Source organism: Typha latifolia, chromosome 12 (assembly GCF_019914945.1).
Source record: "Typha latifolia isolate L0001 chromosome 12, TyphaL0001v2, whole genome shotgun sequence".
NCBI classification, from domain to species: Eukaryota; Viridiplantae; Streptophyta; class Magnoliopsida; order Poales; family Typhaceae; genus Typha; species Typha latifolia.
In genome coordinates, this window is record NC_133097.1 from 8,259,640 (window position 1) to 8,281,343 (window position 21,704).

At 37.2% G+C, this 21,704-nt stretch overlaps 4 protein-coding genes and 1 pseudogene across 4 annotated transcripts; 2 read left to right on the forward strand and 3 right to left on the reverse strand.

Moving 5' to 3' along the window:
• Window positions 1-3,299: 3,299 nt before the first annotated feature.
• Window positions 3,300-4,142, reverse strand: LOC140798855 (LOB domain-containing protein 12-like). The gene is made up of 2 exons (XM_073152940.1): window positions 3,885-4,142; window positions 3,300-3,777 (listed from the first exon to the last, which is right to left on the reverse strand). The coding sequence occupies exons 1-2, from the start codon at window positions 4,041-4,043 to the stop codon at window positions 3,490-3,492; spliced, it is 447 nt and encodes a 148-aa protein (XP_073009041.1). The 5' UTR covers window positions 4,044-4,142; the 3' UTR covers window positions 3,300-3,489.
• Window positions 4,143-5,027: 885 nt separating this feature from the next.
• LOC140798856 (uncharacterized) lies at window positions 5,028-7,617 on the forward strand. Its single transcript, XM_073152941.1, has 3 exons — window positions 5,028-5,294; window positions 6,844-7,044; window positions 7,338-7,617. Exons 1-3 carry the CDS (start codon window positions 5,184-5,186, stop codon window positions 7,371-7,373), a joined length of 348 nt encoding a protein of 115 aa, XP_073009042.1. The 5' UTR covers window positions 5,028-5,183; the 3' UTR covers window positions 7,374-7,617.
• Window positions 7,618-8,594: 977 nt separating this feature from the next.
• On the forward strand, window positions 8,595-10,855 carry LOC140798778 (PRA1 family protein B1-like). The gene is made up of 2 exons (XM_073152819.1): window positions 8,595-9,378; window positions 10,566-10,855. The coding sequence occupies exon 1, from the start codon at window positions 8,696-8,698 to the stop codon at window positions 9,362-9,364; it is 669 nt and encodes a 222-aa protein (XP_073008920.1). The 5' UTR covers window positions 8,595-8,695; the 3' UTR covers window positions 9,365-9,378; window positions 10,566-10,855.
• A 241-nt stretch (window positions 10,856-11,096) lies between these two features.
• On the reverse strand, window positions 11,097-13,962 carry LOC140798854 (SWR1 complex subunit 6). The gene is made up of 4 exons (XM_073152939.1): window positions 13,752-13,962; window positions 13,320-13,422; window positions 11,560-11,669; window positions 11,097-11,460 (listed from the first exon to the last, which is right to left on the reverse strand). The coding sequence occupies exons 1-4, from the start codon at window positions 13,854-13,856 to the stop codon at window positions 11,257-11,259; spliced, it is 522 nt and encodes a 173-aa protein (XP_073009040.1). The 5' UTR covers window positions 13,857-13,962; the 3' UTR covers window positions 11,097-11,256.
• A 372-nt stretch (window positions 13,963-14,334) lies between these two features.
• LOC140799002 (uncharacterized) lies at window positions 14,335-20,048 on the reverse strand (annotated as a pseudogene).
• Window positions 20,049-21,704: the final 1,656 nt, after the last annotated feature.

The window sequence follows — 21,704 nt, forward strand, 5'->3', positions numbered from 1 at the left end:
TATTAAATTAATTTAATAGTTTTCTTTTACTAAATAATTATATGCATATGATTTGAACTCATTATATATATATATATATATATATATACGACTAAATTGCAATTATCAATCATCACAATAAAACTGCAAAATAGGAAAAAAAAATCTTCTATGTTTTTTTAAAATAAAAACTAAGCATATAAAGTATTCAGCCTGAGGAACCTAATTCCCTAAGTGGCAATCATGTTGTATTCCCGACAAACTGAAGCAAAAAAAAAAGTGGTGTATTCTTTGTTATTGATAGATATGGTTAAGGTGGAGATTATTACTTCTTAATTTTTGATTGCTTTATGTGTTGGGTTATGTGAAGTTGGTTAGCCAAACAGTATACAAACGCATGCACATGGGATTTGGATTAAGTAAATGTTAAGAGTATCATTAGTCACATGCAGGAGTATCCAATCCTGCTTCTCTAGACTGTAGGGTTCCCAGATGCAGAGCATCTGGATCCTAATAAGATACTAATTAAACTAGAAACTAGTACGAGATTAATTGAATCTTGATGCCAACTTCGATCTGCTAGATTCACCCCCCGATTGAGTACGCAAGGCAGAAGAACTATTTTAGTATGTCATCCAGTTTTCTTCTTCTTCTTTTTTCTAAGAATAAATCTTCAGTACGTTTCTTTCTTATTGATAAAGAAAAATCTTCAGGACATGCTTTAATATCTATTAATCGTTCTTCCGATAAATGGCCAAAATTTTGAAAACTGGCAAAGATATATTTAACTATGATTAATGAGATAGCTGTCTGTTAGTTGTTTGTTTGATTCTTCAGATATATAAAAACCCATTGGATACCTATTTAATTAGTTGTCTGTTTAATTCTGTGATCAGTTTTTATGAGTTCTAAATAGTACTATTTACTTTTATTTAAATAAAAAAAGTGTTAAAAATTAAGAGCAAAATAGTTATTCAGCATTTTTCAACTTTGTTATCTGCTGTCTGGGTGGTGAATTTATTTTTTATATAGATTCATAACTTTTAATCATATGAGCTAGTATGAGTCAATTATTATGGTACAGTAGTAACACGATGAAAAGATGATGAGAGAGTGTGTATAAAAATACAAGACATCTTTTTGTCATGATGTTGAAATGGCATTCTTTTTTTCCCTTCAATTGGATGTAAGCTGCTTCAATCTACTACTACAGCTTCGAGCTTCGAGATACATTCAAAATGAGAAGAACAAGAAGATATATACAAATGAGAGGAATAAGATAGAAATATAGAAATGGGGAGATTCTTATTGACCAAAGTTGCTCATTTCGTACGTTACTTGATGCCAAATCTCGTACAATATATGATATACATCAAGTGCATGTACGGCAGTCCTTTTTCTTCTTCTTTTTATCATATCCCATGCGTGATCTGCTATTATTACATAATCCCAAGTTGCTCAAAGTAACTCCACAACTCGGAGTTCATAACGCACACACTTGCTCACCTAATTAGTGATAAACTAATTGTATTAATAAAAACTGCTACATAAATTAGTTTATATACGTGCAAAGGAATCCATTGACCTACTCTTCTAGGTAGGTTTGTTGTTTAAGATAAATGGATGTATGTCTTTAATTAATCCGTATGTTAAGCTCGAGTGTTTACACCTATGAATTAATATTGCTTTCTCGATTGGGTTAAATATAAAGTTTTGGATATTTCCAAGCACATATGGCCATGAGTATGTATCCACACAGGATGCCTCCAGTACTCTCCACTAATAACACTTTTCTAAGTTAGACTGTTAGTATGTGTAATTTAAAGTTAAGCCACCGAGAAGATACTTCATCGCTTTATATTAATGAAACTAATATATGTGCATGCAAGTAGTTTTCGTCTTCAATTTTGTTAATTCTATTGAGACCCATATAGTTAAATGATAGGGGAAAATAAAACTTACACTCACAGGGTTGGGTTAAAATGCAAACTGTCTTCTTGAATTTTTGTTCATGTAATTTAACCTCTAACATACATAATTATTATTCTCTTGTGAAAGATCTTTTTATCTTAATTTTTTGTTATTTTTATATTTTAGACATGGTAATATTATAATAAGAGATATTTTAACAGTTTTAACACAAAATTACTTATACCGTTAGTTTCTCTTAAATGATATCATATGCATTAGACCCATAGATTTTTTAAATCTACGGATTTGGATGGTCAATGCGGGTGTGGTTAGCCCTAATCATGCTGATTTTATATTCGATTTTGAGCACCAACTTCTAGATTTAACTTTAAGCACAATAAAAATCAAAATTATAAAATATATGCGATTAAAATAAGATATGTATGCCGTGACAAACCGAACGTGCCGACTTGCACCGAATCCCGGTCCCAAATCTGAACCCAAAAGCATGAAGTCTGGTGCGTGAAATGGACGCGTTCTACTTTCCATTGTAGTATTTTTAACTTATATTCTTGGCGTTACGACGGCGGAGATAGAAACTTTAATCCATCGTCAAGCATCTTAAAAACATTACATGTACAATTCAACAGATCATGATCAAATATTGTCAAACCATCCAAAACTTCTGGAATCTTTTCTTTCCCTGATGCATGTACTGAGATGTTAACCTAGCAACCGAAAACGTACTAATTAAGATGATTACTGAACCTAATTAAACTAGCACTGCATAATTAAAAGAAAAAAAGTTACTTACACTTTGTCCCTCTATCTATTTTTTTCTCTACCACTCGAACCCTGACAGTACTAACAAACTTGAGTAGAGTTGGGTTATTAGTTCGACTCTAATCTTAAATAATATTATGGAGAAAACTAATTGATAGTTTAGTCTAACGGTTCGATAGTGCGGTTGATGACTCGGCAATGTGGTTGACTTAGAGAAGCAGCTCGACAACGCGATAGTTTGGAGTGTCGGCGACGTTTGATTTATAGCAATTGTTCAGCAATACATATATCTTGAAGCTTAGACTAGACAGCTTATTATATTAAATAAAATTTATAAAATAACTATTATACCCTCCTACTACTTTGGTAGATATGTTCACCAAACACTAAAGTTCACGATGGTCTCAAAGATGGGGTTAAAAGCTAAATGTTGATTGCTCACCGACATTAGTACTCGTTTTCAAAAGAAGAGAGGTCCCAGTCCTCGTTGTCAACATCTCGGAGAAAGAAGGGAGGAGGAAAAAGAATTCACAGAAGGATCTGAACCCATTGTAAGGTCAACAGTCTTCTGTTTCATATTTGTCTTGTAAATTGTAGAAGCTAAGTTCGAGAACATGCAATATTAATTATATCAAAGTCGTCATTAATAGTTAATTTCATTAACCATGCATCACATGCTAAGAGTTGACTGCTAACTGAAACAAAAAGAAAAAAAAAAAGAAAGCAGAAGTTTATGAAGAAGTAAGAAAAAGTCACCACGTAACATTCATTCTATTACAAAATTAAAAAGAAGAAGAAAAATAAGGACAGTATTCCTTATGCCCAAAAAGACTCAGAAGAAATGTTCATCAGCTGAGAGCTGCCATTAATGGATTTGTTGCTCAAGTCCATCTGCTGCACTTCATGAGCCACGGCCGTCTTGCTCTGCATCTGGATGCATAGTATCTCCGCCTTCGCCATTGCAAGCTGCACTTGGAGCTGAGAGACTTGGGTTTGAAGGTAAGAGATGACTCCAACACAGCCATAAACTGGATCTCTCACCCTTGCATTCGCCTCGTAGACGAGACTACTCACTGCATCACCTCTCTGATGAACTGGAAGCTCCTGAGATTAATCAATCGAAAACAAATTATCGTATACATAGCTAAAGAAAATGTATACTACTAATTTACACACACACACACACACACAAAGAGAAAGAGAGAGATGACCTGTAACGTTTTGCTGATATTGCTCGCCCCGAAGACTTTGTGGACGATGGCGAACTTGTGGGGATCATCGGGAGGAAAGTAAGGCGCAAAAATGCAATCTTTAGCGCATCTCCTCCTGAGCAATTTGCACGAGGCGCAAGGGGAGCTCCCAGTACCCATCTCAAGCTCTGTTAATTAATTACGAGGAGGAGAAAGGTAGAGGTGGGCTCTTGTTATTTATAAAGGGATATAACTCTAATTAATTAACAAGGCTGGGTGTGAAGTATGCTGGTAGACACGCACGTAGTCACGTCCCTCTCTTTCGCACTGTCTCCTCCTCTCTTCTCTAAAGTTTTGTGGCCAGTTTGAAGAAGAATAAAGAAAGGTTTATAGTATAGGACTTTTGTGACGCCAGATTTTGGTGGATAGTGGGTATCCGAAGAAGTGGAGCCCCAGAAGTAAAGGGACCAAGCTTTAATATATTAAGCATCATTAATTATTATTTTTACGCTAAGCCTACCAATTTTGACATTAATTAGATCTCCTCATTCAACCCTAAGCAAACCTCTCTCAACTTCTATAAAACAATCTTACTTTTTTCCCTGAGAAAACGATATGCTCTTTGATCTATGTAGGTGTTGTGGTTGGAAGAGTCTTTTCAAGGCTCTTTTAGAGGACTTCAGGTGAAATTTGGGGCCCATTTGTTTTACAAGACAAGTAGTCAGTTATCTGTGAGTATGGGTAAGTTATCCGTGAATATATTATTTATAAGAATAACGAGTTACAGGTTATAAGCTACAGTTTGGAATTAACTTGCAAGAAGCTACGTGGGGATGGGTTTGGCCAGAGATTGGTCTTTATGCCATCCCACAGCCTCGGAAAATAGCGAAATTATAAATAACACTGTATCTTTTGACTAATACCACAAACAAAATTTTCTTTTCCATTATTTATAAAAGGAGATATCTATTTAGTAAAAAAAAAAACAAAGTCAATTATAATATTTAATACAGAATGCCACTTTTTTTTCAAAAAAACAAAAACAAAATGAGGTCTTGATTTCTACAAATATTTTATTTATTATAAATAGTACTATAGTACATAAAATTATATATATATATATATATATATTTCTATATGACTGTGACACGTCACGTATGCAATGAAATAGAGGATTATTACGTATCATCGTACGGTATTACAAAGGAGAAAAAGAGGGAAGCTCAGAGAAGACGCGAGCAAGGGTTTAGGGTTTTTCTCTCTCTGAAAAGAAAAGGAACAAGGGGAAAGAAGGGAAGGGAAGGGAAGACTTAAGAAGAAATGCCGTGCCTCAATCTCTCCGCTAACGTGACCCTCGATGGCGTCGATACCTCCGCCATCCTCTCCGAGCTGACCAAGACCGTCGCCAACCTCATCGGCAAGCCGGAAGCTGTCGGTTTTCCTCTTTCCCCCTTTTTTATTTCGTTATCTGGTCCTTAGGGTTTGGCTTGGATTCCTGACGTCAAGTTGCTATTATTCATCTCTCAATCTTTTTCTGGATCTACGCGGCTAATTGGTTGATTTGGTTGTCAGAAATGATGCGTGGTACAGTTTTATAGTTTGATAGAAAATTGCTGGATTTGAGCCTGACTTTCTGTCTTATTATTCGTTTATATTGGTCATTCCGCTGTTTGGTTTCGTGCTTACAAATCTGTACAAGAAGAAAAATAATTTTGAACAGATAAATTTTTTTATTATTTCCATCATGTAAGTCAGTAGATTGCATTTGGATGTATGCTATATTATTGATTGGCGATGTTAGTTTGTAGTGTTTAATGGAAACATATCTGTCCAAAGATGTTGGATTTTGTTTAAATAGTAAAGCAAAGCTCTCAGCTTGTGCTTTCTATGATCTTAGTAATATATTCCTAATGTGGTATGACGTGTGATTTAGATCAGGACATAAACCTAAATTATTCAAATGTCAAATGTCACACTAAATGAGGAAGTGTGGCAGAACTTCTTTTGAGAATCTTGAGCTTTAATGCGTTAAACTTATGAATCCCAGTATTAGTAGAGTTTGGTATTGTACTGTTCTCCTCTTCATTTATTTAGGAGAATATATCGCTTTCTTCCACCGCTCGCATGTTTTCTTCGATATTGTACTGTTCTCTTCATTTCTTTAGGGGAATATATCATTCAGCCTCCAAGACGCACATAGCCAAATAAGGGGGACAAATTAGTTACTGTTACTCCAAAGTTGTTTCACTCTCAGACTATTATTAAGTCACAGTTAGGCCACTTACTATATATATGCCATTGGCTAAGAAATTGCTGTTTCATCACTTCTTGGTTAGCTTATGGACTTTGATTAGCATCAAATTGGAGATATTTAGTTTCATCCTGACGATTTATTGATTAACTTTGTATCAGTCTTCACTCACCTGTTTTTCATGATTAGTTGCCATCATAGCTCTTTCTTTTTATGTTCCAAATTCTGAAGAAGCTGAGACCATTCAGATTGTGCCTTAAAGTTGAAAAATTCTTGCATGTAATACTCTGTTCTGTTTTCTTCAGACTCTTGTAAATGTTACAAGTGCTGTTGTATGATCCTATGCCGACTACATAAAGGTATATAGCTCGATTCCCCTACATTCTTTATGGTTCTATGATAGCTCCTCTTTCTAATTCTCTCTTTCGTGAGGAACTTGGCATCAAACTCTATAGGGTCAGAATCCCCTTCCCATCCCTTCATCCCTGCTCCCTTCAGTATGCATTTTACTTATCTTATTGAATGCTCTATCTTAGATATTTGATTTTCCTTTTTGTGTAGCTAGAGCATCATTGTGCCATTAACACCTTTGTCTTGTTGTTTTCTTATATTCTTGATCTGAGTTTTTAGCACACATTCATTTAATGACAACCATTCATTTGCTTATTGGCATCTATCCTTGTATGTAGTTTTTTGTGATTTTATATCTATTTATTTGTTCTTCTATAGTATGTGATGGTTGTCCTCAAAGGATCAGTGCCTATTGCATTTGGGGGCACCGAGCAGCCTGCTGCATATGGTGAATTGGTTTCCATTGGTGGTCTGAATACCAATGTGAACAAGAAACTTAGTGCTGAAATAGCTGCAATTCTGGAGACCAAACTCTCTGTTCCCAAGTCGCGTTTCTTCCTCAAGTTTTCTGACTCAAAGGCAAGTGATCTTAACTTATTCTCCAAAGGCCTTTGATGAGTCATTGTTTATTATTGTATTTTATTATTGTATTATCGGACAGAAGAATATGCTTAGTGTTTGTGTGCTTTACATCAGCAGTATATCATGTAAATAAGTATTTACTATTTGATGGCATCCCACTTCCTTAGCTTTCAGATTTTTTTTCCCCCAAACATTCATGACGGTTTTATTTCATCCCCTGCGAGATTTACTTATCCATCTCCGTTATGCTGATGGAGTACATTAATGAGTAATCCGTATGAACTATGCAGGGTTCTGACTTCGGATGGAATGGATCGACTTTCTAAGTACCTAACTATTCCAGGAATTTTAGATCCAATCTATATACTCCTGGCAGATATCTGGAAGACTGGAAGCACTGTTGTAACTGCTTACTGTTTTGCTCTTTAATTTTAGTAGTTGGAACAATGGACATCGTGCTAATTAGTCTACCTGCCCAATCATATGTTGGGTAGAATACATGTGTCTGTACACATAATTGTGCTTCTGTTGATATTTGGCTTAAATAATTGTGCTTCTGTTGACTTGGCATATCATGATCTGAGAATGCTATATTATCCTTAATTTCTTCTTTCCTGATAAGATATTTTTCTGTTAAAAAATAATAAAGTTTTTTCTTACTTAGGTTGTATTTTGTCAAGCTGCTTGTAATCTTAGGTTGGACAGGTTTGTTTCTTTTTTTTTTTTCTCTCTGGCTTATTCATTTTGAACTAGAGTATTTCATAGCTGGACGAAAGCACTTGTTTCAGTTCACAGTTGTCTTTCCTTCTGGGCTTTATTTATAAAATTATTCTCGTTTTTGTGATGTGATGATGTAGAAACACCGGTTTTCATATTTGTGAGATGCTTTCTTGTAAGAAGTAATTAATCAAACTCACCCAAATTGGTGGAGTCCACTCGTATCTAATTTTTCTATATGGTCAGATACAGCGAAAAAGTAGATCTTCTTCTTGTTGCTGTATTTTTTAAATAACTATTATTCTTTTATTGCATCGTTAGAATTTGTATTTAAATTGGGAAGTTGATGATTGAGTGCAAGCTATCCTTATTTATTGCAAATTACTCTTTCAAATTTTCATTGCATTCTCTGTTATATGTCCTGTTCGATCATACTACAGTAAGTGTCATTCTCAAATGTTCAAATGTTAGCTATCATATCCTACTCAGTTTGGTGGTCTGTCGTTCCCTCATTTAGCTGTGATAATTTGTAGAGTTTCTGAATGGACCATCTATAATATTTTCACCTCCACGAGTGCTCACATGGTGTCCAACTATTATTATTATTATTTATTTTTTTTTACTCTACTTTATGTTGCTTCGGCATTTGATATGAATATACTGTAGATTCACATGATAATTTGGTGGTGGAATATTCAAATAATTATGTTATATGTTTCACACCGACACCTCAACCATCTTGACCTCCTAAATCCACGGTTCCTGCTTCAACACGTCATTGCTCATTCCAACAGTAAAGCTACCCTTATTTTGACCCTCGGGAATACCACAACGCGTCCTCCACTTCCTCGCAACCTTCCGTCTTCTTTTATAAAAAAAACCCTTCGTTCCCAAAACTGTTCCCAGAAAGCCCTCGTCTTCCTACTCCGCCATGGCCTCTCCCTCCCCTAACCCTCCTCTCCTCCCGCTCTCTAACCCTACCGCGGCGGCGGCTCCTCCGTCTACCGTTCCTGCGGCCACCCCAGCCTTCCGCCTCTTCCTCTCCCGCCTCTCCGACTCGATCCGCTCGTCCCTCTCCAACCGCCGTCCCTGGTCGGAGCTCAGCGAACGATCCGCCTTCTCCCGCCCCGAATCACTCACTGAAGCCGCATCCCGCCTGCGCAAGAACCTTGCCTACTTCCGCGTCAACTACGCCGCTCTCGTCGCCGTAATGCTCGCAGCCTCCCTCCTCGCCCACCCCTTCTCCCTCGCCGTCCTCCTCTCCCTCCTCGCCGCCTGGTGCTTCCTCTACCTCTTCCGCCCGGCAGATCCGCCGCTCGTCCTCTTCGGCCGCGTCTTCTCCGATCGGGAAACCCTAGGCGGGCTCGTGCTCATCTCCGTCCTCGTCGTATTCGTCACCTCCGTCGGATCTCTCATCATCTCCGCGCTCATGGTTGGAGCTGCACTCGTCTGCGCCCATGGAGCTTGCCGAGTTCCAGAAGACCTGTTTCTTGATGAAGCCGAGCCCGCCGGTGGTGCCGCGGCCGGGTTACTCTCGTTCCTCGGCGGCGCAGCCTCCTCTGCAGTTGCCGCGGCGCCTGCTGTCGCGGCACGAGTCTGATCGCCGGATCTGAGGTTAGAGAAAGAGATTATCTTTGATCTGGTATATTGCAAACTTTTGCTCGATGAATTGGTTAGAATTTTTTAGCGCCTCGATCTTGGATGAATAAATCTGAGGTGGTTACTTGATCTACTTTGGGTGGTAATGTGCTTGCTCTTGTTCTAGGTGACATGAGATCTGCGTGATGGTAGATTTGCTCCTTTCTGTAGATCGTTTAATACTAAGTGCAGATCTGGCAATATTAGGGGAGATCGATGATTTAATATGCTACTACTTGGTGCCTCTTGGTACTCGGCTCTTGAACCGATTGTGACCTGTCCTCAAAATTAGGTTGCAAGTTTAACAACTAATTATACTTGATTCTATGCACTTGTTACGAGGATGATCACTAGCTATCCCTTGGATTGTCTCTATATCATTTAAAGGGGAAAAATTGCTCACAATTCGTCTAGAAGTAGCACTCTTAAATAGCGGGAAATTGAGGCTAGTCTCCTTTTTGCAACATAATTGATTGTCTTTAGACATTACCGACAGTAAAAATACACCTCTTAAGGGAAAGCATGAATGATAGCCATAAGGCCCATAAGTGAGGTCGGTCAAATTTCGAATGATGAGCCTTGGAGATTGTTAAACAGAAGTTTTACCTTAGTTCAGGATGATGCCGTGAAACTTAGACAATTAGGAGCATTGCTATAATATATTCTCAACTGCAAATGATATTACTCTGATTTTGTTAAGTGAAAGTACATTTATGTGGTCTTCCGAGGACTCGGGATAGGTTTCTCTTCACAGAAAGGCATGCTGATGTTTTCTCATGCTCTTATGTGCTGCCTCTAAGAATATTCTGGGTCTTCATATGGTTTTTTATTTCTCGAGAAGTTTGTAACTATAGTTCTCGATTACTTATTTAAAGATGTCTAGGGTTCTTGTGAGGTTCCCAGTTTTTAAGCATGGAAATAAAAGTGCATGAATTGAACAATATTGTGCCTGAGGATGAAGAGAAAATGGTGTTCTTGGTAATTCATAGATATTCCAGATAACTAGTAGGCTTATATTGTACATTGCATAGCTAAGTTTTGTTACTTCATCTCTTATGTTCCTTGCCCTTCTTGGTTTTACCACATTTATTTCAGCATTGATTTCTTTCTCTTTCAATATTTTGTAATTTGAATTGACAAGAGGTTGATCTATTATTTTGCAGGAAATAATCTGCATCTTGGAGGAGTGATAAGATAATATATATATATATATATTATTACTTGCACAATTGATATAAAGAATTTCAAGTAGATAGTGGTTTACTTTTGTTGGACTATTGAGATTGCATTCCTTTTTGCTGAAAAGGTTGCCAGAAATGGTATAAGAATTAGTTCACTGGCAATGTTAGGAAGGCAATTTAATCCCCCACACTCTCTTGTCAATCATCTCCTGTATTTTTGTATAAGACATTGGTATTCAACATTCAAAAGACATCTTTAGTCTTCTGATCAATCTGATTTTGATCATTGTCTTGTGTTCATTTGTATTCAAGTGCATATGGAATCACACCGTTCTTGGTGTTTAACATGTGACATGTTACATGTAATTATGAATACCATCTACTTTTCTTTATCATGATGCCCATTTTCTGCTAAAGGATAATCGCAAAAAAAGGCTGTTCCTTGAGCGTTGTCATAGAAATCAGCAGCAGCTAAATTCGTATTAAGTTTGAAAGCCAATATGATAAAATATATACTCGAAGTATAATTCCATAAATCTTTCTTAGATTATATAATTTTGGTATAGAAGAATAAACCATCATCAAAATGATTCGGTTTTAGACAAACCTCCCTTATCCAAGCCTAAGCTATATCGGTCAGTCTATACAACTCGAAACTATGGTTGGCGGAAAATCAAGCTACAAACTTAAGACAACGTGTGTCATTATGTATAACCTGACAGCGACACGAACAAAACCGCATTCCGCATCTCACACACGTGTAATTGGCACTGTCACCACAAACCGTGCAAAAATGGCGTCGAGATCTGGTGCTCGGTGGGCCAACAGCAGCCTTCAGGTAGGTAGGGACATGGGGCGGCAAGGACTCTAGATTTGCCTGTCATAATCATGAGAGCAAGTTGCGCAAATGTCACTAAAGACATGTTTTAGACCTACCCAACTTATTGATTACCATATTTGTTCTCTTTCTGCCTACCTCCTGTAACACTTCCATGAACGTCCTGGGTGCCTTCTTTGCATTCTCCAGTGCCCTTCCCTGCCTGGTCTTGCGCTTCATATTCTTCGACTGCTTCTTTTGAATGTACACTGCAAACATTTACCTATTTAGTATGTCTTAACGAACCTTGATCTGTTTCAAAAGATGTCAATGTACTGGTGTGAAGTTAACAAACTGTCTGGAAGCAACAAAAATATCTATCTCAAATGGGAACAAGAGATCTAGATGTTCTATCAGCAAAAGATCATGGAGTTGCAGTTTTGCCATTCAAGCTTATTTTATCAGCCATTTCAAGAGCAGTTTATCTGAAAATGGGCAACAATGGGCCTAGCAGACTCAAAGTACTTTCTCCTTTGGACTGGTGAGCATGAAAGCACCTTCTTTCAAGAGGTTATTAGGAAAGGTTAACAGGAACAGAATGTGAGGTTTATATATTTTAGAGCAGAAAGAAAAAGAGATAGGAGTTTGCCATTAACTATGTAATGACAGATGGTATTTACATGGTCTATGAGGGAAGTCAAGTCGTAAGATGGGGTTAGATTTGTAGGAATGAAGAGTTAAGCAAGTAAATGAGCAAGGAAATCAGCAGAAGAAATCTTCTTCGGTAAAAGCTTAACTATAATAAGTATAGAATGAGAATAGTCACAGAAACAGAAGAGTATCACTAAGCATATTAAATCTACACCCTGAAGCGAGACATTCACACAAGAATATGTGAAATATAATTTGATCCCATTACAGTTCCCCTGAATTTTTTTTTCCTACAGTCCCATATCCCAGTGACTCAGACCAAGGATGAAATGACTTTGTTAATGGAAGGTGATGATTAGGCACTCAATCATTTGGATTTAATTAGTTGTAGAAAAAAATCAGTCTGAAACTTGGACCTTTCAATTTGGGGTATAATTGAGCCGAGCTTTGACCAAGCTTATTTTGAAATTAATTTCAAGTCTATTTTCAGAAATTTCAGACCTATTCTCAGAATCAAGGTTGAATTGATACACTTACAATTTTAGCCAATTTTAACCTGAGCCTAAACAAGCTGATCAATAAGCAGATTCAAGCATATCCAATTCAAGTCTAAATCAAGCCGGGATCAAGTTTCATTTAGGCCTGAACGAAGCTTGAACTAAGTTTGATTCAACAATCTATATGCAAAAAACTTGGAACTACAAAAATATAGAGATTACAAAAACCCTAGGGACTAATATTATGAGCCTTTAGATCTTGATATAAATGTTCCTATTAATTATCTATATTATATATCATATAATATTAACTATTAAATTATTAATTGAGCCAAGCTTGACCGAGCTGGCTCATGATCAAGCTTGGCTTGAAATTGGATTCGAGCCTGACTCAATTGATCAAGCTGGACTCCGCTTAATAATGAGCCAAGCTTAATCGAGCCTTCAGCCTTAGCATCTGAACATCAAGTTGGCTCGATTATTTTAATAGCCTGACATATACTTGACATATTTCATGAGAAGAGAGGACAAATAAATTTGTGCAAGTAATATCCCATTTTAAGTTAACCATCTCATGATTCGGTAGTTACTGCCATCAACTACATGAGATGTACAAATCACATCTCCCTAAGATTTATTAACTTATTTCCATAACTCATTTCTACCCACAAGCTTCAAAACCATCTAACTACAGCAAGATAACCAAAATTGCAGTATAATTAAACAGAGATATGTAAATATTTAACCAAATAAAAAAGAACTTGACCATACCTTGGTCTTCATCATCAAGAGAGGCATCATCATCTTCATTCATATCGACTACTTCTGCACCCGCATTGTCATTCTCTAGGGCCTCAAGACGTGCAATTGCTGCCTTTGATACCAAGAGGGTAACAAGAACCAAACTAGCATCAGAATCCCCCGCCCAAAATTGCAGTTTTAAAGAGAGAAAAACTACTCCAGAACCCATCAAAGCACGATAAATTTTCTCTAAGAAGGCAAACACTACTAGACCAATGTATTTCAATTTTTACCACCCAGGTTGGTCCTTCCAGGAAGCATTAATGCTACAATCATCTTGTTTCATAATATTACACACTCCGACCCGTTCTTAAGCGGAAATTCTCATCATTATCTCCACCAATTACCCAGAAAAAAAGAAAGATTTTACGAGAGACCAGGAAAGAGGGAGAAGGATTCCACCTGGGTGCGGTTATCGGTGCTGGCGAGGGCCGCGACCATCTTGGTGGCCATCTTCTTCGTCCGGCTTGACGTCCGGCGGAAAGGCCCCGTGTTCTCTTCGTCCATGGCAGCTCCGATAGGAGATCTCCTATAGGATTAGTAAATCTTCCAAATATCTCTGGAAGGGAATGAGAAGGGAGCGACCTAAAGAGGACGGAGGGAACGACTCGCAAAGTAGCAAGGGTTTCCTTTTGAGGTCGGTCTTTTTCCATATCCACCCCTCTATAAATATTTTATTTCTTGTATGTCCCCATCTAAAACTAAAGGCTATAGCTACCTATTTCTCTTTCCATATTAGATGTACACTTATTATTTGATTAAGATGAGCATAGATTTCGCTTAATTTAACCTATAATCTCCCTATTAACTTAAATTGTAGATATACACATACCACAAGTTCCATATTTGAAGATTTTAAGATATAATGCAACAAGAGCAAAGTACGAATCATTTTAGCGTTTTAGCTATTTCACACTATCTGACCATCTATGGACATCAGCACATATGAACAACTATTGAATCAAAGTCACTAAAATCCCAATGTTTACAGCACAATGGCTGAACAATAGCATCTCTTGCCAATGGACTTCAGGCCAAATTTTTAACCCAACCGCGTTCTTCTTCGTAATACTCCATCTGCAGCCATTGCATTGAAGAAGAGTCATGTCAATAAGTAAATGAGTTCGCATGAGAAGAGCAGGAATAAAGGATCCGTGGATGTCTCACACACACAATGTCCACAATGGCGTGGTCCTCCGTAACGTAACTCCACCGATCACACGACTGCAGCAGCGTAACCTCTCCTGAGGCTCATGGGCTCAGACATCACCCAGGATCCTCCTATACGGGGATCGTAAACTTCGACGCTTGGGACCAATAATTTTGTATCATAGCCACCAACTGTGTATCTGAACAAGAACATTTCTTTTTAATGCAAAGTGATAAAAGACCACATGGCAGTGACAAAACTTACAGCTTCTCATTCAGCACTGCCAGTGAGTGACAACCCCTGCTTGTATTCATGCTTGGAAGCTTCATCCAGTAAGGTTCCCGAGGATCAAGTCTTTCAGTAGAGCTAGGATTTAATCAAATCTTAGTGAGTTTTAATCCTCCAAAAATTTGAGGAATGAACTTAAGCTTTCAATTTTTATAATCAGATATTGGAATGACAGTACTTTTCCGCACAGTGTTGAAAGGTACTTTAAGAACATACCCAGCTAAAAGTAAGGGGAAAAAAAAAAGACATGGACTTCAATAAATGCAAAAGAATTCAACATAAAAAAGAAACATTTCTCTAGTTTCTCAGCTTATACATTGTCATATATGCTGAAATTCATAATAACAATGGTTTCAAGTCGAATGTAGGCTATAGCTAGACTTTTCATGAGAAATAATTTTCTAAATTTTGATGAAAGAGCTATACTAGAAGGTTTCATATGTATAACAACAAGATTCAACAGCTTTTACTATCTCAACTTTCAAAAATGCACTCATAAATTTATCTTGGTTTATAATAGAATAAAAATAAGCATATATATGTGATCCAAAGGAAAACCAGAAAATGAGAAAATATAATGGCAGTAAGTAAGTAATCTTATGCCTGTCTATTTTCATTAGAAGATAAATAAAAAGCAAACCGTCCAACAGATACAATACGTAAAAGAGTTCTCTGCAGGACTACATGTTAAAATGTTCAAAACCTAAACTAACAAATATTCATGAATAGTGGATGTTACCTCAAATAATTGTTACCATCAAATCCTCCAACTGCATAAACTGCGCCATTCAGTTCTGCACCGGCTAGATTGAAACGCTGAAAGACCAAAATGAAATTAAATAAGAAAACTTCCAAAGTTTGATTATTGGATGGTAGGTCATAAATTTGAAAGGTTATGTGCTGGAACTTAAAGTAGGCGGAGTTACAAACAAGATATACAGAATAGCATTATATTTTATTTCTATTTTCCTTGATACTGTTGCTTCTTTCTTACTACTTCTTGGCGGAAGGTGATTGTTTTATACTACTTAGGATCTCCAGTTGGAACATCATAGTTGGATTTTCCTCATCTTTTCACAAGATAGGCAGTCAAATGAACCATTTTCTCATTGTTTATATGATAAGAGTGATATTATGCAGTGATAAACCAATGGCATTTACAAACAGATGCTAAATTGGTAGTGTTACCAATAATGTCAAGAAGAATCACAGAAAAATCAGTACTAACTCTATCCAAGAGGGTTCCTTCTTTTTATAAACATAACAAGAGATTCCCTATACTACTTTATATGCTGTGCATGTTCACCAATTAACAAAATAAAGTTTAACAGAAAAAATGAAAAATGGTAGATGGAACTGAATTTTGTGTCCATAATAAGAGCAAGTAAAACAAGAGGATATCTATACCATACCTTCTGAAGCATTGTTTGACTCTTTATCCACCTTCCAAGAGCAGGATCGAGCATCTCCACCTCCGAGAAGCAATCATTTCCATCTCCCCCACCAATTACATATATTTTTCCGTTTAAGGTAACTCCGGCTGTACTTCCTTTTTCACGAATTAAGGGAGGACATAAGGTCCAATCATCATGCCTTTGGTCATAGCATTCAACTTCATAGAAGTAGAAATCAGGCACTAGGGTGGTAATTAAATTGCAAATTTACATGAAAAGCTGGATGCGTACCTGTGTTACACCATGAACTACCATCTCCTCCCCCAATAACATATATCCTACCATCTAATGCAACAGCAGATGTATAAGACTTACCAGAACACATCGATTTCAGAGGTGTTAATATGTCCAAGGAGGGAGAAAAGGAATTCAATGTTGACAACAAGGACGAGCCATTAAAACCTCCAATCAAATATATGGTCCTTCAATTGTAGGATTTTTCTGCCTGATTCTTTAACTACATCTGTAAGTTGTTCAATTTCCAGTTCATTTGCAACCTGTATTTCAAGGCATTTCAGATTAGAAAAGAAGAATAATTCTCTAGAAAGTCATAGTAATCTTCACATGTGAAACCCCACAAGAAAAATAAGAGATGATTGAACAAGTGAACTGGAACAAAAACATGACAATGGAAACAAACTGAATTCATGAGAACAGGACAGAACATAAAAATATAGCTGAAATCATGGAGACGTGCATTTGATTAACTGCTCTTCCAACCAGGACAATATAGCTGAAATCATAGCTAAATTTGGCAGAGACAGAACATAAAAATGTAGATTTAAGAAATTAGCTAGTAATTTCTAACCTATAATTTTCTCACAGAGAGAGAGAGAGAGAGAGAGAACCTGACTCTTCTCCATATTAGCAGTTCGTTCTTCCAAATTTTTGATGACCTGCACCAACTATGAAAATGCGTTAGAAATCAGTTAGTATTCAAATCAGAGGAAACGAACAAGCACAAGAGAGTACGAATAACTTACGATGAGAGTACGAATAACTTGAGCACAAGAGGTCAAAGTAATCAGGGATCAACCTGCAAGCTCAATTACCTCTTCATTCCCACTAATACTATCAGATGCATTTGAAGTCTATGCCTTCTCAATCACATTCTGCTCCACAAAGATCTGTTTATCGCTCTCATGCACTCCTCCAGGGGCACAAGGACATATGTAGTCATTTACACAATCCTTGGTATAAAGCTCTCCTGAAACTTGACCATTGCCCTCATGCACCTCCCTGGTGCTACATGGAAACGCATCCTCTTTTATGCGGACATTAGAAGATGGATTTATTCTCTGCCGATCAGAAGACAACTTCCTTAACCTAAGTAACAGTCTCTCCATGTCAAATTGTGAGCTCCTGTCATCAGGTCGTTGGTGCTCTATCATCCCTTGATTCTTCTCAACCAAACGGGTTTTGGCATCTTCATGATCAACCTGCACATTATCCTTCGCTAAATCCTCCCAGTCAGAGACTGGATCTTCACAATCTGCATCTCCAGAAGCACCAGATCCATGGTGGTCGTATTCTTTGGTGCTCCAACCAAGTGAAGCAAATCTGTTATCATTCATCATGTTCATAGATGACTTGATATCCTTTTTCGGCTTCCATGATTTCATGTTTGCATCTTCTGGATTTCCAACAGCCTTCCCTTTTGAGGCTGGCAATCCTGAGGCCATCTGATACTTAGTGGAGAAGGTGAAGGAGTAAACAATGCAGTTAGAGCTCTTGTCTGTGCACGGTCTAGTTCAAACCAGAAGTGATAGGGTGTGTAGTAGTTGTCTTCTATGATTTTTTTTGAATTGGTTCTCAGCAAGCGGCTGGCATTGTTCCCTGATGCGTATCGCAACCTTCACAAAATGAAGAATTATATTAAGGAGAAATCACGATAATCAAATGGCCTCTCATTGATACCTGTGCAGGAAAGGGAGTCCTCCCTTGTCCGCCACCAGTCCATGCATATGAGTCAGCGTTCAGCTTGCCATGGCGTGCAGATGCCATGCATATGCCGGTCGGTATATATAATTGAATAAAAACAGGGGCAATCCTTCTTCAATATTTCTCACATACGATAAATGGGAGAGGGGTAGTCCTGTGAAACACTCAGAACTGGTTACATGGTTTCTTCGATCAGAATTTCTCTACCTAGCAATACAGCAAACCTCAAAGATACTTAGCAATCTAAAAAAATATGGTTATAATAGCTAATTTTCATATTCGGTATCGATTTTCCAGTAACGGTTCTAAAACCACGTAAGAAAAATAATATATTAGTTAAGAAGGTTTAATTATATGTGCCTAACTTTCTAATTTTCTTATTATACCTTTGAAGATCTTAACCATTAAATTTTTATTAAATTAATTGATAAACAATTAACTTTACGGTATGGAAGAAGCGCTCTACATATTTTTTTTCTTCCGTTAAGACTTCTCTCTTAAATATAAGTATGCCTTAATTTTAATTATAGGAGATATTATTTAATATTAAATAATTTAAATTTAATTATTTGGAGATAAATTTTAATTTAAATATAATTCTCTATCTCTATATATTAAAATTTAATTTAAATCAATCTTAAACTAATGCGAGATATATGTAAATAATAAAAAATAATTAAAAAGATAAACTATAATTAAATTTTTATCAAGTTAATTATAAAATATATCAATACCCTTATTTTGATATATATATATATTACTCTCAGTTAATGATATATATGTTTTTTACTTGATAAAATATTAAGATAATATAATTGTCAAAAAATAATGTGTAAAATTATATATCTAAAAAAAATTACCTACTGAATCGATAATATCTTTCATTCCTATTATGCCCTTAAAGATCTTAATCTTATTGATAAAGAATTAACTCTAAAAAAATATACTATTCTTGACGATAAATCAATGCCTCAGTAGGCAACAAATGTAAGATAACAACTAGAAAAATAAATAGACGAAAACCTTATCGATTCATGAGAACAAAGCTTAATAAAATTTAGTGTGCAAATGTGAATGTGCTTTGCTGCAACATACCAAAGATTTGCTTCTCTTCCCGTAATACGTAACATTTGGCTGCACGCAAATAGTACGCACGGCGGTGTGATTCTCCGCTCGGTAAGCTACATACGAAATATCCCGCTCCGTAACATCTGCCTGCAGTCCTGCACACAGCGACACAAAGGTGTAGTAATGTAGTATAATTACTGGAGGTGACTGGATCCTTAAAGTTTGTGCTTTTTTTAGGGGCTTGGACCGTAGGTGGTTAAAGGCCCAGGCTTAGCTAATTATATGCTAAATAATTAAACAACTAAACCAACTCTTTTAAAAAATAAATTCAAATTATGAATATCTAATGCTCCAGTAAAGAATCAAACCTATTACTATTATAATAGACTGGTAGGACTCGACCAGTAGCCGTCGTTGGCATTATTTATTTGTCAAATCATGTCTAATGAATTAAGAATTAAGCACAACTCTTGGCTGTCCTCATTTTGAAGTCATATAGTTGGCAGTCAAATTAAAGTGATTGGTTTTAAAATGGTTAAAAATACTGTAGAATTCGGTTAGCTTTCACATATATAGCTCAGCTTTCTTGTGTTTGGAGAGACATATATAGATGCTTTCATTTATTATGCGTCAATAAGAAGCATAAGACCTACGTGATGCATGCTTCATGCATCTCTAGTTCTTTTATGTTCTCATTGACGTGAGATGGGAAAAAAATTTGGAAGAAGACTCGATAAGGACTTTGGAGAGGGATAGGAAAGCATTAATTGCCTTATTACGGCTTGACTTCTGTGACATTTCCTTATCCCTATTTGAAGTAATAGAAATAAAAATAAAATTTTAAAAAAATCGTCAAATTCGCTTTTAGTTTTATAATCATTGGAAACCTATCGTATATTATTTGACAACTGAATTTTATTTTTAATGTCTTAAAAATATCTTGAATTCTAACAATGGTTAATAAAATAGTAAATATTTTGCTACCTTAAATTACTTTTCTATCTATTTTATCTTAATCTGAAAAAATTATTCCATGCCATCTATAATTACTTTAACTCATATATATAATTATTGATCCTTAAGAAAACTAACATAGAATATTTTTGAGACATTTTATATAGATATGATAGAGTGTAAATGATATTGTAGACAAAACATAAGGTATTTTTGGTAAATTTTGGGAAAAATCTAAATAGCATCAACTAAGGGAGATTAGGGTTGTAAACGAGCCGAGCCTGAGTGAGCTGGCTGCTGCTCAGGCTCAGCTCGAAATTAAATTCGAGCCTCTTTATTGGGCTTAGGCTCGGCTCGAGTTGAGGTGAGCCGAGCCTGATCGAGCCCGAGCCTGATCGAGTTCGAGCCTAAAATGAGTTTATTATCAAGCCTGCCGAGCTGGCTTGAGCTGGACCGAGCCAATTCGAGCCCAAGCTGAGCCACAACTTATTTAAAGTGAAGGAGGGCGAGGCGGAGCTTAGAGGACGAGGTGGCACCGTGGGTCCGTGGCAGCTTGACAAGGTGGCACCACGGCAGCTCGAGAAGATGGCGGCAGCTTGGCATCTTCTCGAAGGAGGAGGATGCGGCGGCTGCTTGGAGAAGGAGGGCGAGGCGAAGCTTAGAGGATGAAGTTGCACCGTGACCGCTGGTTTGTGGCAGCTAGAGAGGCGGCATCACGATAGCTCGAGGAGATGGCGGCAACTTGGCGTCTCCTCAAAGGAGGAGGACGTGGTGGTTGCTTGGAGAAGGAAGGCGAGGCAGAGCTTAGAGGACGAGGCGGCACCGTGGCCGTGGGTCTGCGACGGCTTGGCGTCTTCTCAAAGGAGGAGGAGGAGTTGGCGGCAACTTGAGGAGACGAGCTTGAGGGGATGTGGGGTGGGATTAGATTTGGGGATTAGGGTTTCAAACTTTCAATGTATTATGGCTTATCGCCCATAATCTAACCTATTGAGCCGAGCCTGAGAGAGCCGACTCCAGCTTAAGCTCGGCTCGATATTAATTTTAAGCCTCTATCAGTGGCTCTGGCTCGGCTCAGCTCTGACCGAGCCGAGCTGGACTCGAGCTTCAGCCGAGCCAAACCTAAGTCGCTCGTCAAGCTTGACACCCCTAAGGGAGATACATTTCATGAGGAAGGTAAGATCCAAATTTGATGAAACTTATCCAATTAGTTTGCATAGAAATGATGCAATTGGGCTACTATGAGAGCAAGAACTAAGCAAGAAGTAGGGCTGTTAAAAAAGTTCTCTAACTCGGCTAGTGAGCTTGGTTCGTTAAGAGCTCAAGCTCTAAATGAGCTGAGCTGAGCCAAACTAGATTTTTGAGCTTGAAAGGTTAATCAATCCAATTCGAGCTAGAGTTAGCTCGGTCGAGCTCGGTTCAAATAACGTAGTTGGTTAAAACAATTCTTATTAACCCAAAAGACTTTTAGATGTTTAGTCCTATATCAGAAATTGGGTAATA